At 39.9% G+C, this 14,276-nt stretch overlaps 1 protein-coding gene across 3 annotated transcripts in view; it reads right to left on the minus strand.

The window, feature by feature from the left end:
* Positions 1-14,276, minus strand: part of khdrbs3 (KH domain containing, RNA binding, signal transduction associated 3) — a 108,778-nt gene that overhangs the window by 53,267 nt on the left and 41,235 nt on the right. For 2 of the 3 annotated variants that reach the window (XR_009234103.1, XM_058620046.1), the window contains exon 2: positions 7,019-7,137. Coding sequence is in view for 2 of the 3 variants with exons in the window: in XM_058620046.1 (XP_058476029.1) it covers positions 7,019-7,137 (119 nt within the window). In the remaining variant the exon portion in view is untranslated. Of the gene's footprint in view, positions 1-1,317; positions 1,414-7,018; positions 7,138-14,276 lie in introns of those variants that run through there. The other variant, XM_058620047.1, reaches the window with a different exon arrangement.

The raw sequence follows: 14,276 nt of genomic DNA on the forward strand, positions 1-14,276 counted from the left end.
CACCTTTTGGCTCCTGGCATTGAAGTGGCACAGCCATTTTCCAAAATAGACATTTTAGACGCATGTGCAGAGAGGTTAAATCCATCCTCGGCCAAACGCAGCTTTACGGGTAAAGGACGCGAGTTCCACGCTGCTGATTCTCTGTGATAGAGCTGTTCCTCACAGGTGATTTCTTTTCTTTTTTTAAACCAAGCACTGATGGATTTTTAGATGCTGGGATATTTGCACAAGAGTAATGATTTCATTGTGTTGCATCGGTGTTGTATTTCTGATCCTTGGAAACTACAGATGGAGAGCCATGTCCGTCTAATCCCTCATTTATTAAAGCGACACACTTTTCAACCTTCAAATAATCTCTCCAAGATTATTTTGATTGTGCATTAATGTACAACAGGATGAATGGCATCTCCGTCAAAGCTATATAACTTCTGTTTTCAACATAATACTTTAACCCAATCCAATCCCAGCCCCTTAAACGAGGAAGCAAACAAACTATTCACTGTGTGGATGTCAGGGCAGAGGCAACACAAAAAGAAGTGGAATATTGGAAGGAATATTGGTCACGCTGGCGTTCAGTTTCTCCCTCTTGGTGAAGGAATAATCCACCAAGGTCCAACCTGGTCCTGTTAAGTGGTCTAAGCTGTCAGTGACCTGTGATGTCTGTTGTCTCACAGGACAGAAACTATGGTAGTAATTTGAACAATGGTTATCAATAAATATCAAAATCCATTTTTCTCGTGGCTGGTCACAAATATAGGGTATGATTGTGTTTGAAGTGACGCTCGATGTGAATGTAAACATGTAAACAACTTCTCTCAACCCACATCCAGCCAAAGCATATGGGGAAAATGTCTAATAGTGATTATTTTGACAGATATTACAACCTGATTTGGAAAGTTCTTATTTTTCCCCCTCAAGTCAAAACACAATATTGTAATGGAAGGATACTGTGTGACACTAACATGGTCTGGTCATTCACTTACAGTATTATCCTAAATTATCAATTAAATTTGAATAGAAACAAATACAACCATATTCAGTCATGTATCGCAGCCGAAAACTAGAGCGTACGGAGGACATGTTGTTGACAGACGTGTCGCGCAGTGTGACTCACAGCAGGACGTGAAATTAAAGTATTCAAGCGTTTTAAGTCGAAAAAAGAAGCCAGAGGAACTTTGATGTCGCCAGACTTTACTGACTTTCCCTCAGAGCTGCCGTGGTGTCATAATAAGCAGCCCATTATGAAACTCTATATATTGAGTAAACACTATTCCCTTTTATTGCTTTTGGAAACAGAAGTTGTGATTTTTTTCTCACCCTGGTGCCAGAGAGTGTAACAGAGGAAGCTCCAGTCTTCTGGGAGACGTTCTGAACACAGTGACACTGTGCAAACGCCATAATGACGACGCCGAGCCAAAGACTTTGTCTGTTTGAGCTTCCACTGAGCTCTGTTTACAGTTGTGGAGAACACACTTCCTGCTCTGACGTTTAACATCACAGCAGCTCAGGAATGAAAACGATCAGGGTCGTAACGTCTGTAGAAAGCCTCTCCTGGCAGAGAGCACTGAGGCCATTAGTGAGGCATAAGGAGTTTACTGGTTTATTTCCAGTTCAGACTGTGGCTTTTTTTCTCTGTGCTGCGAGCGGGTGATTTATTCTTCCGCTGTCGTTCCTGTCCTGCTGTCCTCAGCACAATCACGCTGCTGCTGCTGCTTCTGCTGCTGCTGCTGCTGCTGCTGCTGCTGACTCTCTGTGAACACGCACACACACCTCTCACCACTTCTCGCAGTAAAACATTTAGGACATGATGAAAATATTTTGGATTGTACACCCACAAGTTAAGTGTGATTAATCATACAGACTTGTGTCCGCTGTCTTGCTAATCATCCGTTTCCTTTTCCTCATCATTCATCCCAACATTGCTTCTCTATTTTCCGTGTTTTATTTGTCTCTCTTTTTGTAGCACAGCAGGCAACAACCTGTGATTAAACACATCAGCTTTTATTTTGGTGATTACAGACAGCAGCAGCAGCAGCAGCGGCAGCAGCAGCACAATCCTCTCACAAAGCCTGCAGACATGAACAGTGAAAGGAGCCCCATGCAGACAGGTTTCCATGAGCCTCATAATCCCTCATGAAACCTAAAGCATTAGCAGAACCGCAGACAGATTCTGATGTTTGATAAACAGCAGGGATTACCAGTTATGTGCACAGTAAGACTCATATATTTATATGATGTGTGTGTGTGTGTGTGCACCTGTGGATGTGTGATGTGTGCAAATATCTGAGATGAAGACTTCTGTCTATCTTCTATCTCTCTGACATTTGTGAGTCAAATCCTCAATAATCACTTTTTAAACAGTCAAGAACTTAAAAATAGCTCCGATACCAATATCATGTGTGATTGTCTGAACAGTGTGAGCTGTGTGTGTAATAATTTATGACTGATTTATAACCATCATGGCCACATTAACCAGCTCTCATGTTGAGCTGCAGAGACTACAAACTCTCTCTTATTCCTCTTTTTCACTTCTTTTATGCTAAAACACTGAAGAATTTAATACACACACGTCATAATTGGACATTAAAAGACATGTTTTAAACACATGTAGGGCAAATAATGAAGGTGTAGATCAGATTTAAGCTCCAGGTCCTCCCAAATAGAAATGATGTTTCTATAACTCAAAGGGATGAAACTCCACCTTCCTCCCATAGTTCATAGACTGTTTATTTGTCTGTGTGTTTGTTTGTTTGTCTGTGTGTCTGTGTGTGTTTGTTTGTCTCTGTGTGTTTGTTTGTTTGTCTCTATGTGTTTGTTTATTTGTCTCTGTGTGTTTGTTTGTTTGTCTGTGTGTCTCTGTGTGTTTGTTTACTTGTCTCTGTGTGTTTGTTTGTTTGTCTGTGTGTCTGTGTTTGTTTGTCTGTGTGTGTGTGTGTGTGTTTGTTTGTCTGTGTGTGTTTGTCTGTGTGTCTCTGTGTGTTTGTTTGTTTGTCTGTGTGTCTGTGTTTGTTTATTTGTCTCTGTGTGTTTGTTTACTTGTCTCTGTGTGTTTGTTTGTTTGTTTGTCTGTGTGTGCGTGTTTGTTTGTTTGTCTGTGTGTGTGTGTTTGTTTATTTGTCTGTGTGTCTGTGTGTGTTTGTTTGTTTGTCTGTGTGTGTGTGTTTGTTTGTCTCTGTGTGTTTGTTTATTTGTCTCTGTGTGTTTGTTTATTTGTCTGTGTGTCTGTGTGTGTTTGTTTGTTTGTCTGTGTGTGTGTGTTTGTTTGTCTCTGTGTGTTTGTTTATTTGTCTCTGTGTGTTTGTTTGTTTGTCTGTCTGTGTGTGTGTGTTTGTTTGTTTGTCTGTGTGTGTGTGTGTTTGTTTGTCTCTGTGTGTTTGTTTATTTGTCTGTGTGTCTGTGTGTGTTTGTTTGTTTGTCTGTGTGTGTGTGTTTGTTTGTCTCTGTGTGTTTGTTTATTTGTCTCTGTGTGTTTGTTTGTTTGTCTGTCTGTGTGTGTGTGTTTGTTTGTTTGTCTGTGTGTGTGTGTGTTTGTTTGTCTCTGTGTGTTTGTGTGTTTGTTTGTTTGTTTGTCTGCGTGTGTGTGTGTGTTTGTTTGTTTGTCTGTGTGTGTTTGTTTATTTGTCCCTTTGTGTTTGTTTGTATGTGCTTGTTTGTCTGTGTGTGTTTGTTTGTTTGTCTGTGTGTGTGTGTGTTTGTTTATTTGTCTGTGTGTGTTTGTTTGTTTGTTTTTCTGTGTGTGTTAGTTTGTTTGTTTGTTTGTCTGTGTGTGTGTGTTTGTTTGTTTGTCTCTGTGTCTGTTTATTTGTCTGTGTGTGTGTGTTTGTTTGTCTGTGTGTGTGTGTGTGTTTGTTTGTCTCTGTGTGTTTGTTTGTTTGTCTGTGTGTTTGTTTATTTGTCCCTGTGTGTTTGTTTGTTTGTATGTGTTTGTGTGTTTGTCTGTGTGTGTTTGTTTGTTTGTCTGTGTGTGCGTGTGTGTGTGTTTGTTTATTTGTCTGTGTGTGTGTGTTTGTTTGTCTCTGTGTGTGTGTTTGTTTGTTTGTCTGTCTGTCTGTGTGTGTTTGTTTATTTGTCGCTGTGTGTTTGTTTATTTGTCCCTGTGTGTTTGTTTGTATGTGTGTGTTTGTTTGTTTGTCTGTGTGTGTGTTTGTTTGTTTGTCTCTGTGTGTGTGTGTGTTTGTTTATTTGTCTGTGTGTGTGTGTTTGTTTGTTTGTTTGTCTCTGTGTGTTTGTTTGTTTGTCTCTGTGAGTTTGTTTGTTTCTGTGTGTTTGTCTGTTTGTTTGTCTGTGTGTGTTTGTTTGTTTGTCTCTGTGTGTGTTTGTTTATTTTTGTCAGTGTGTGTGTGTTTGTTTGTCTCTGTTTGTGTGTGTTTGTTTGTCTCTGTGTGTTTATTTGTCTGTGTGTGTTTGTTTACTTGTCTCTGTGTGTTTGTTTATTTGTCTCTGTGTGTTTGTTTATTTGTCCCTGTGTGTTTGTTTACTTGTCTCTGTGTGTTTGTTTATTTGTCTCTGTGTGTTTGTTTATTTGTCCCTGTGTGTTTGTTTGTATGTGTGTGTGTGTTTGTCTGTGTGTGTTTGTTTGTTTGTCTGTGTGTGTGTGTGTTTGTTTATTTGTCTGTGTGTGTGTGTGTTTGTTTGTTTGTCTCTGTGTGTTTGTTTGTTTGTCTGTGTGTCTGCGTGCGCTCGTCCGGATGCGAGTGACCGGCCTAAGGTGTATGTTGCCTCTCGCCCCAGTGTCACCTGGGATTGGCTCCTCCCTCTTCAGTGAGACCAATGCAAAGTCACTCAGATCAGATCAGGGTTTCAGTTCCTGCTCAGTTCATAGTTTTGTGGAATGTTTGTTTTCCAGGAATTCAATGAAAACATGTTCATTCTTAGGTTTTGTGCAGGTTTCTCGTTACATGTTATTTAAGATTACTGTGTGTTCGGCCACATGGGCCTAAAACTCTGAGTACATTTTTAATTTAAATAATGAATAATAGAAAAGTGCATGTGTTCATGTTTGGGATTTGCTTGTGCGGCAGGTGTAAGAGAAGCCTCTTAATCTTTTAAACACTAGTTTAATATTTGCAGGAGAGTACTCTCTGCTTGTTTTGAATTAAAGAGAATCATCGACTGTGAGTGCATTTGTCACACGGCTGCTAAGATGACTCCGTGGTGAGTCTTCAAAAGCAACAATTTAGTGTTAAAGTAAATGCTGAGTGTGGACTAATATAAAATCTGGTATATTGCAGATTTTACCACCTAGAAACTGACTGAATTGTTTTTACAGTGCATGTCATTAAAAAGGATTCTAAGAGCACGAGGGAAATAAAGCCAGATTCACCTCTGAGGTGTTACTGCTTCCACGTTGTGACTTCTTTTCTTTCCTTTGTCGTTTCTCCGCTGCTCTTCTCAGGGCTTCAGTCCAGACTGAAAGCTGGAGTGATGTCCTTGTAAAAGAGTGTCTCTCCCTCCCTCGCTCTCACTTTTACATCAGCCTTTGAGTCGTGCTCCCAGCGGGAGCTCCCTGTCACGCAGAGAGCGCGTGGCGTCAGTAAACTGCTGTGTGGCTCCTTGTGTGTCGGCTGAGGCTCTGAGTGCTTTTAAAAGTGGCGACTGCTCACAGCGACGGCTTCACGTGGAGGTCGCTGAGAGGCTGACGAGGACGACTCGCGTGACATTTTGTGCCACAGTTAGAATTCACTCTCACCTTGAATGGTGTTAATTATTATGAGGACTTGAGAAAGACCTACAAGCACGTGGACAGCAGGTCAGAGGGTCCAGAGGCTCAGTGGGATAATGCCACCTGAGATCACACAGCTCGGTTTTCACACTGTTCACAAAATAATTGGGATTATTATTTTTTTTTTTTTTTCGTGAATGATTTGAGATCTTTTTTTAAATGAAATTTCATTTCAATATTCACTGTGTAACATATAATAGTAATGACTTAGTAACATAACAAACAAGCTGTTACTAAATTCTGATTTGAACATGATTCATTGTTTACCCCCTATTTTACAACGGAGAAATAAAAGTGGTATTTCTAAACTTTCAACAAAGTACAAGTACTGTTTTAGCAATAATTGTCATTGTCTGGTGAAGTGCTGTCTGTACTTCTCTGTTCTCTGAGCAGTGAGTACAGTTTTACCGTTTAAATGAATGAAACAATTAAATGTATAATGTATTACATATATATATCTATGTATATGCATTTATTTAAAGTGTTTTATGCGTTTGCTTATCAACACTCTGTTGGTGGTGGTAATGAGGCTTCAGTGCTTGGTGCCATTCTAACAGTAGAATAAGGAAGTGCGCTGCTGTTCCAGTTGCAACAATCGTACTTGTGTACTCCTGTACTTGGCGAGTATGTACTCCAGTCGTACAAAGTACCCAAGTACATCCTTGCGTACTTTATTGAGAAACCGCCCCCGACACCTTCACTCTGAGGAAGATGCCTGAAAGCATTTTGCATTTCCATGGTTTCTGTGACGCTTTTGTGCTAAACTTTTATATCAACACGTCTGAAAAAAAACACCTCATGAGAGAGTAAAAATACTTTAGCGAGGTTTGTTTGAAATTGAAGTGTTTCCATTCACAGTTTTTATTTGCGATATTTAGTATTTGCACACTTTTTTTTAGTTATATATATTTATTAATCCCCTAGGGGTAAATCTACTAGAAACTAAAGACCAACAACACCAGATGAATGTTATCAGTGAGGGAGGAGCTGTAACATTAACAAAAAGCTTAAAAAAAAGTTCCTTCCTCTGACAGGAAGTAGAATTTCTAGCCCAGTTCTGTCAGCCCCCCCCCCCCCCTGCCTGTTTACTGTCTTCCACATGTGTTACGTCTAATAACATAAAGCATCAAGACAAACTGTCAAGTGGCTGTTGTGAGCAGAGCAACTGTAGTTGTCTTCATTATCTATAAATAACACACATCTAAAACTCTGTGTCTTTGCTCATCACATTCTCAGTGAAGTCTCTGGTGGTGGCGGTGCATGTACGACATGTACGACATGTACTACAACACTTACTTTAGGAAACTGCTTGACTGGTATTAAAACTTTCTGGCCCAGTTTCATGTTCTTGTTGATGACGACGTCGATGAACTTCTCCTCCTCTTTGTCGTCGTCTTTCTGGACTTTTTCGATCTCTGCAAAGAAAAGAGGGAAAGAAGAAGAAGGGTAATGAGTCAGGGGTGAGAGAGATGGCAATTATCGTTTGTTCATTCTTCCAATTACACTTGACTCGAGTTGACGTTTGTGTTCATAAATGACAGGTTAGTGAACACATGAGGCATCGGTGGATGTGTTGTGATTGTTATTAGTGGTTTCTCTGTTTTTAAAGCCACTGTTTGTTATCTGCTATTTGTCATTTCAAGCTCATTATTTAGTGTACAAATATAATATAATAACGATTCTTTTCATAATCATTTAATCTGTCGATTGTTTTCTCGATTAATTGAGTCATCGTTTGGTTCAGAAAATGTCGGAAAATGATTCAGTTTTAATCATTTCTTTGTTATGGAGGCGTGTGGCATTCACTTGGGAAAAAAAACTGTTGGTTTGTTTTTCAGAGTAATTTCTTTTTGTCTGAGTTTAGAAAGAACAATAAACACATTCATTCCTTTATTGAGAGCTCGATTTAACAGTAACGACATGGACAGCTTGTTTAGTAATCAAGTTTGACTTTGATCTGTCTTTAAGTCACATAGATGGTATCACCATTGGTTTGTCGACTTCATGCAGGCACCTGAGGACTTATCAGCATGTATGTGTGAGCGGGAGTCACCATAGGTCCATGGGAGTCACTTGCAGGTTGGAGGATCTCGCGAGAGTTCGTAGTGTCTCGATAAGTCCGAAAAGAAATTACTCCGAAAACGGGGGGAAGTTACTCCGAAAAACAGAAGAAAAAAAACTATTCAAAACAATAAAACAAAAAATAAATTATATAATATTCACATTTACGAAGCTGGAAAATCAGAAAATGTCATTTTAATTCCTTAAAAACACAGATGAATAGATTATCAAAATAGTTGACGATTAATTTAGTAATGGATTAATAATCGAGTAATTGTTTCAGCACTAATAAGCACAGCTAAAACGATGAGTCAACTTGCACATGCATGAACTGTACGTATATTAGTTACTATTTTGATAATTAATAAATTAAAACAGGTTTCATTTTCTCAAATTCAGGTATCTTTTTTACTGTTTTCTATCATTTTATGGGCCAAAAAAAGCAAATAAAGTTAAGAGAAACTGAGAAAGTAATCAACCGATTCATTGATTAGTGCGACAATGACATTTACAACAGTCGTAATCATCCTCGTCTGTGGCTGAAAATCCACATCAAGCTTGTTTTCACTTCATTCCAGACCAGGTGTAACGTCGTTAATGTGCATATCGACTCAGTGCAGTGGTTGAACAGCTGTTGTCTGTTTGGGACTGAAGAATTCTCACTGATTCTCAGTCATGTCGATACCGAGTTACTCGACGCGCCACGTGCTGGAGTTCCTCTCAGAAACGATGGTCGGGACACTCAACACTCACACCTCCAGGCAACAAGCAAAAATATTGGCTGCGACTCACACGAGTCTTTATTTGGAGAGAGGTGTGGACTTTGATGTATTCGGAGATTTAACCTTGAACATTTAATCAGACGGATAACATCTGTGTTTCAGTGCCAGGGAAAATGTGTGTTGTTGTTTTTTGTGCGGAGAGAGGGCAGCTGAAAGGTGCAGCGAGGCTACGACAAAGACTCAAGGCTGGGAAGTGAAAAGTGAACTCCATTACAGATTTATTTCTCACACACAAAATGGTTTTAAATGGAAAGAAAGAATTAAATAGAGAGCAATCATGATGCTGTTTCTGTGCTGATATGGATTTTTGAAGCGCAAACATCTTCACATGTTCAAACACCATATCTTATATACACTTTTTATTTTATTTCAATTATGCTTTTCGATAGAAAACTGAGCTGAACATGATTGGCACCGTAAGCTACTAAACTGGAATGGATTTCTCCACAACGCTCCGCGGCATTACATTTGCAGAATGGAATTAAAAGCCTGATATGAGTTGCAACAAGGAGAAAAAAGATCATGAGATGGAGATGTATCCTGGGAGGGCACGCGTTCAGAGAAAAGACGACATTAATATTAATGCATCGCCTAGCAACATGCCGAGAGTCTGGACGACGTTCCTCCTTCTACCCCTCGTCAGAAACACTCTCACTCTGATTTGATGTTAGGAGACGATGACAGACGACTACAAACCCCTGTTTTTGTTTTGGAGGAGAAACACATTTTACATTTTAGTTCCAAAAAAATCAGTCAGCAGGTGTAATAATCTGTGAATGTGGCACGACAGAATCAGCTCGTGTGATTTTCACTAAGCACAGTTACAAGCGCCTTGGAGTCATTATCAAGGTTTCAAAAAGAAAGAGATATGAGCATTCTTCACATCACTGACGTGTGCTCGCTGTGGAGAGTTCCCTCTTCAGGCTGCGAGTGAATAGTTGGAACTCAAAGAGCTCGAGTGCAGGTGTCTTTGACGATGATCAGCGACGTTTCGTCTTAAGTATTGGACACTTTTTGTGTCTGAGCCTGAGCCCTTTACAGGACACTCACTGAAATACTTGGAAATTAAACTATTCGAAGGATATAGAAGATTTCCATGTAGAAAATGAAAAGAGCGTTTATGAGAATATACAAGAAAAACACAAAGTGAAAAGGACCATTTAAGAGCAGTGTTTCCCAATCATCCTGGTCCTTGAGGATAGGGGTCCTGTCCTCATGTTTTAAATTTACATTTAAGCATTTAGCAGACGCTTTTATCCAAAGCAACTTACAAAAGAGGAATCAGTAGTGTTGGAAAGAACTCCACTAGATAGGAACAGTGGACTGAGGGTGAGAGTGCCGACGTGGATCCAAGTGCAGAAGGAGATATTAGGGAAAGTGCTAAGACAGAAGATGCTCTTGGAAGAGCTGGTTCTTCAAGAGCTTCTTGAAGATAGACAGTTACCCCTGTTGTGTGTCTGTTGTGAGTCTGGATTGTTTTGTGGAGGGTGTTGGCACCACCAGACGACAATCCTTTGATGAACGGAGTAGTTGAGGGGAAACATAAGCCTTTAGGAGGTGGGAGCAGACCCATGAAGCACTATGTAGGCTAGCAGTTTTAGATGTTTCCCTGCTCCAACACACCTGATTGATTTCATCACCTTAACATAATTAGTTTCTGAGATATAACCATAGATGCAGGAGAATACTGAGCCGTATGATCGTACTTGTTGCCTTTGGAAACTGCTTTGGAACTGTTTTAGATGTCTGCAGAAGTTACCAAATATAGTAACTTTTCGACCACTGTACATACTGTTTGCCTCCAATACAATAATATAGTGGGCATTTCAAAAACTCCTGCACTTTTAGTGGCAGACGTCTCTCTTTGTCGCACGATGCCTGTGTTTGGTCCAGGATTTACGTCATGATTAAGGTTGTATGGATCATATCGGATTTTGCCTTTTTTTTTTTTTTTCATTATCTGATCCGACACAGATACTAAGTAGATATAAATGACTTAAACCCACTTTAAGTAAGGCACCTGAAATGTTTGTCATCAGAGCTGACACATAAGCTGGAGGCTGCGGGGGGAGTGGAATGTCTCGAAAGTATAAGAATAATGTGATATATGGTGCAGGTTAGGGAAAACTAATACGGCTCAGCAAAATCCTGCTTCCTGCTGCTGTGTGTGTGTGTGTGTGTGTGTGAATGAACAAACAAGGACGGTGGTGAAGCGTCTGAGGTCGCTTTAGGGCTGTATTGGATGTGTTGTGTGTGCATATGATTCAAGTTGTTGAATCTATCTTTCTATCAATATCCTGACTCCCAATCATGTACCTCACCTTTCATCCTGTGCCACCACCCTTTGTGACCCTCATGTGGAGGATGAGGCGGTAGAAGACGGATGGAAGAAGATAATCATGTTACGTTATGTTCACTCCATCACTCCATGCCGCGAAATCAGAAAGCCATGTAAAAAGTTTTGGTGCAGACTCTGGTGGAGCTATGTGTCCTCTTTTATAGACTGGCTATCATTAACCATAGTGTATTGTTTGTTTATTTTTATTTTTTCATATAAGCAACAAACGATCATGAGCTCAAATCGTGCGGTGAAGCTTTGCTGAACAAACCCAGGCCTTAAACAGTGGCTGCAGCTTTAAAATCCTGCTCTCCATCATGTGATAAGAAGTAAGTCAGCTGTGAGTTAATGCACAAACATAACCGTGGTATTGATCCGATCATTCTCTCTCTGGAGCTGCAGATCTCAAGTCTTCCTTTAATATCAGTGAACCTGAACCATATAAAAAGTGTTTGGATGAAGAGTGCAGAGGACGCTCGTCTGCGGAGAGTAATTGCTCCATATTTATCTCTTAACTTTATTTTATTTATCCTAATTTCCATTTTAACACAACTGATTACCAGTGATATCAAAGTGTTGCTGTGTTTCTGTGATTTAACTGTGAAAAATAGCACTGACTGGGTCAGCAGCTCTCTAATAAGGCAGCCTAAGCAGTGGCTCTTTGGTAAACAATAATGTGTGAGCCAAAGGTTTACAGCTAAAAACAAATACATATATATATATATATATATATAATGAGACCTGCTTTCTTCCTCTGATTCAAACACTAATTAATCTGCGCACTTTCTGTTGCTTTGGATGTTCCAGGTTATTCTCAAATCTGTGTTAATCTCTGACTTTCAGTTAACTCAGCACAGACTTTGATTCATAGAGTTTATGACACCGTTTTATGGCGTGAATAGCCGGTGAAGTTGGCACTGGAAATGAAGGAGGGAAGCCATGCTGGATTCTGAATTTAAAGTTGCATTTCATTCCATTTTATATTTGACTTCAGAACCCAAATCATTTCTCTTCTTATTTTTCCTCCAAATAAATTGCGTTTTTGAAGCCTTTCCAATGCCCCAAAAACTCACCGCATCAGACCTGGTGAAAATGTACATCTGAAAAAGGTTTGGGGAATGTATGTCGAAAATTGGATGTGGGAGGGGCCAATAAGTGCGCCACCCCCCTGTCCAAATTCACCCTGAACAGTACAATTATCGTACATGCACGAAAATCGCGTGTAGAAGGTCGGGATGAAGAAAAAATTACATTATGACCATGGCATGCCATAATAATGGCAAATTTGCACCAATGGTATTTGAACAAACTTGTTCTATTTATTCTTTTTATTTTTCCTCAAAATAAACCACAATTTTTTTCCAAGGCATGGAAAACTGGAAGTGGGAGGGGCTTACAAAAAATGAAAATCAGCTTTCATCAGGTGATTTTTGCCACGTTTCATGTACATGAACGAAAGTTGGTACACGTGTCGATCATGTCAGGACGGGGAAGCCATCTTCTTGGACTGAACGGACATTTTTTGGCGATTGGGGCAAATTGATTTCGCACTAATGATATTTCAACGAATATTTGTTTGTCTTTTTTTCTTTCGATGTTCTTGTCCTCACTAATGGAAGGTCAGCGTTTCATCCCTTGCCCCTCATGTCTATATGCCAATGTAGGGTGCACAATATTGGACTTTTTGCCATATATATCGGGAGTGCTTTGGCTGATAACCCATAGATGTAGAGGATGCCAGTATAGAAGGCAGCAGCTTATTCAGCCTACTGTTGTCGTCATTACTCATATCAGCAGATACATTTTAAAGCCAATATCTGCCGATACCCATATTGTGCCGATTGGCTTTGACTTTGTGCAGAAAGTCCCTGGCTTTGATATTTGGAGAGGGTCGTATCAGGAAGATCATCCAGTGTGAAAACTGTGCCAAATCATGTGGACCGGAAAAATCCACTGGAGCGACGACTCTTATGGGAGCAGTTGACAGAAAAAAAGAAATGTAACAATTGTCTCTTTATCGTCCTTTTAAGGCTATTTTTGGACATTTGCTTTTAGTCGACGACAGGGAATTACATGCACATCACGTCATTCTTCCAAAGGCGTACAGTAAGGTGCTGATCGTCATCCGCTGTGGCGTGTAGTTGGTGTGTGGGCTCTTTTGCTTTTTATCAATAGTGAGAAACTGAACCCAGGGGGCGTCAACTCAGGTGCGTGATGTTGAACCTCAACTTTTATGTAAAATGTTACACATTTGTTAACATGAAATATTGAAAAATATGAGAAATGAAAGGTTATTATTACATGAACTGCTCTTCATCTCAACACTTTAGAGACTGTGTGCACAAAGAACTTTGCTGTGTGTGTGTGTGTGTGTTTCCTGTGTGTAAATAATTGAACTGAAAATTGGAAGACGTGACTTTCTCTGCTTCAACGAGTGTCTCTAAACTCTTACATTTTGTATCAATGACAGTGGAAGCATTCATTCTTAGTCATTTATAATATAATTTTTCATCCGTCTGGTAGAGTTCTTTCAAAATTACCCTTCTTTTATCTTAACCCTTTAAAACCGAGAGTATCGCTGACGACAAGCCCACTTTTGAATCATTAAGCAACGTTTTGTGCTCACGGGGAAAATTCCAACGGTTTGTGAAAGCTGAGAAGTTTCACGTCAAAGCCAACGTGTTGTGGTTATTACAGTAATTTCACTCGTGCTGTTTTCAAATTTGGGCCTGTTTTTGCACACTGACAGACTCAAAACATGTTATTATAAATATGTTTTTGTTTTTCTTCATTTAAAATTGTTAAAACAGTATTTTAACATGCTGTACATTGTAAATAACTGCCAGATATTGGAAGTTATTCTGGAAAAATGGGCACAAAAAGCACTTAGTTACAGGACATTACAGGACTTTTATGGGTAAAATAAGGCAGACATCTTCGATTTGAGGGTTTGGTGTTAAAGGGTTGAAATGAGTCAGCCTGTGAACCATTTAGGTGACATAAGGTTTTTGGATCAAATCACTCCCCCCACACACATTTCACGTGTGCTTCCACTGTGACCGCACACATTTAGCTCGGACCACGGTGTCCGAGTCTGTGACCCCTTGTTTTTATTGGGACCCTTATTTTTTTAGCTCATGATTAACTGAATAAATAAACAAATAAAAACACCTCAACGCGCTCCTGTGCTGAAATGTCAATTTCACTCTGGCTCCTCCATTGCATTTACAAGGTCAGGCTGGCAGCAGGAATTCGTCTCGCCCCCCTTATCTAGAGATTACATTCTCAGCGGCTGGGGCAAAATCCGCCCTTCCTCCCTCCTCCGTCTTCCCTCTCTGCCTCTCTCTCCCTGCAACCCTGCCAGCCTGGCTCT

The sequence above is a fragment of the Solea solea genome, chromosome 20, assembly GCF_958295425.1.
Source record: "Solea solea chromosome 20, fSolSol10.1, whole genome shotgun sequence".
NCBI classification, from domain to species: domain Eukaryota; kingdom Metazoa; phylum Chordata; class Actinopteri; order Pleuronectiformes; family Soleidae; genus Solea; species Solea solea.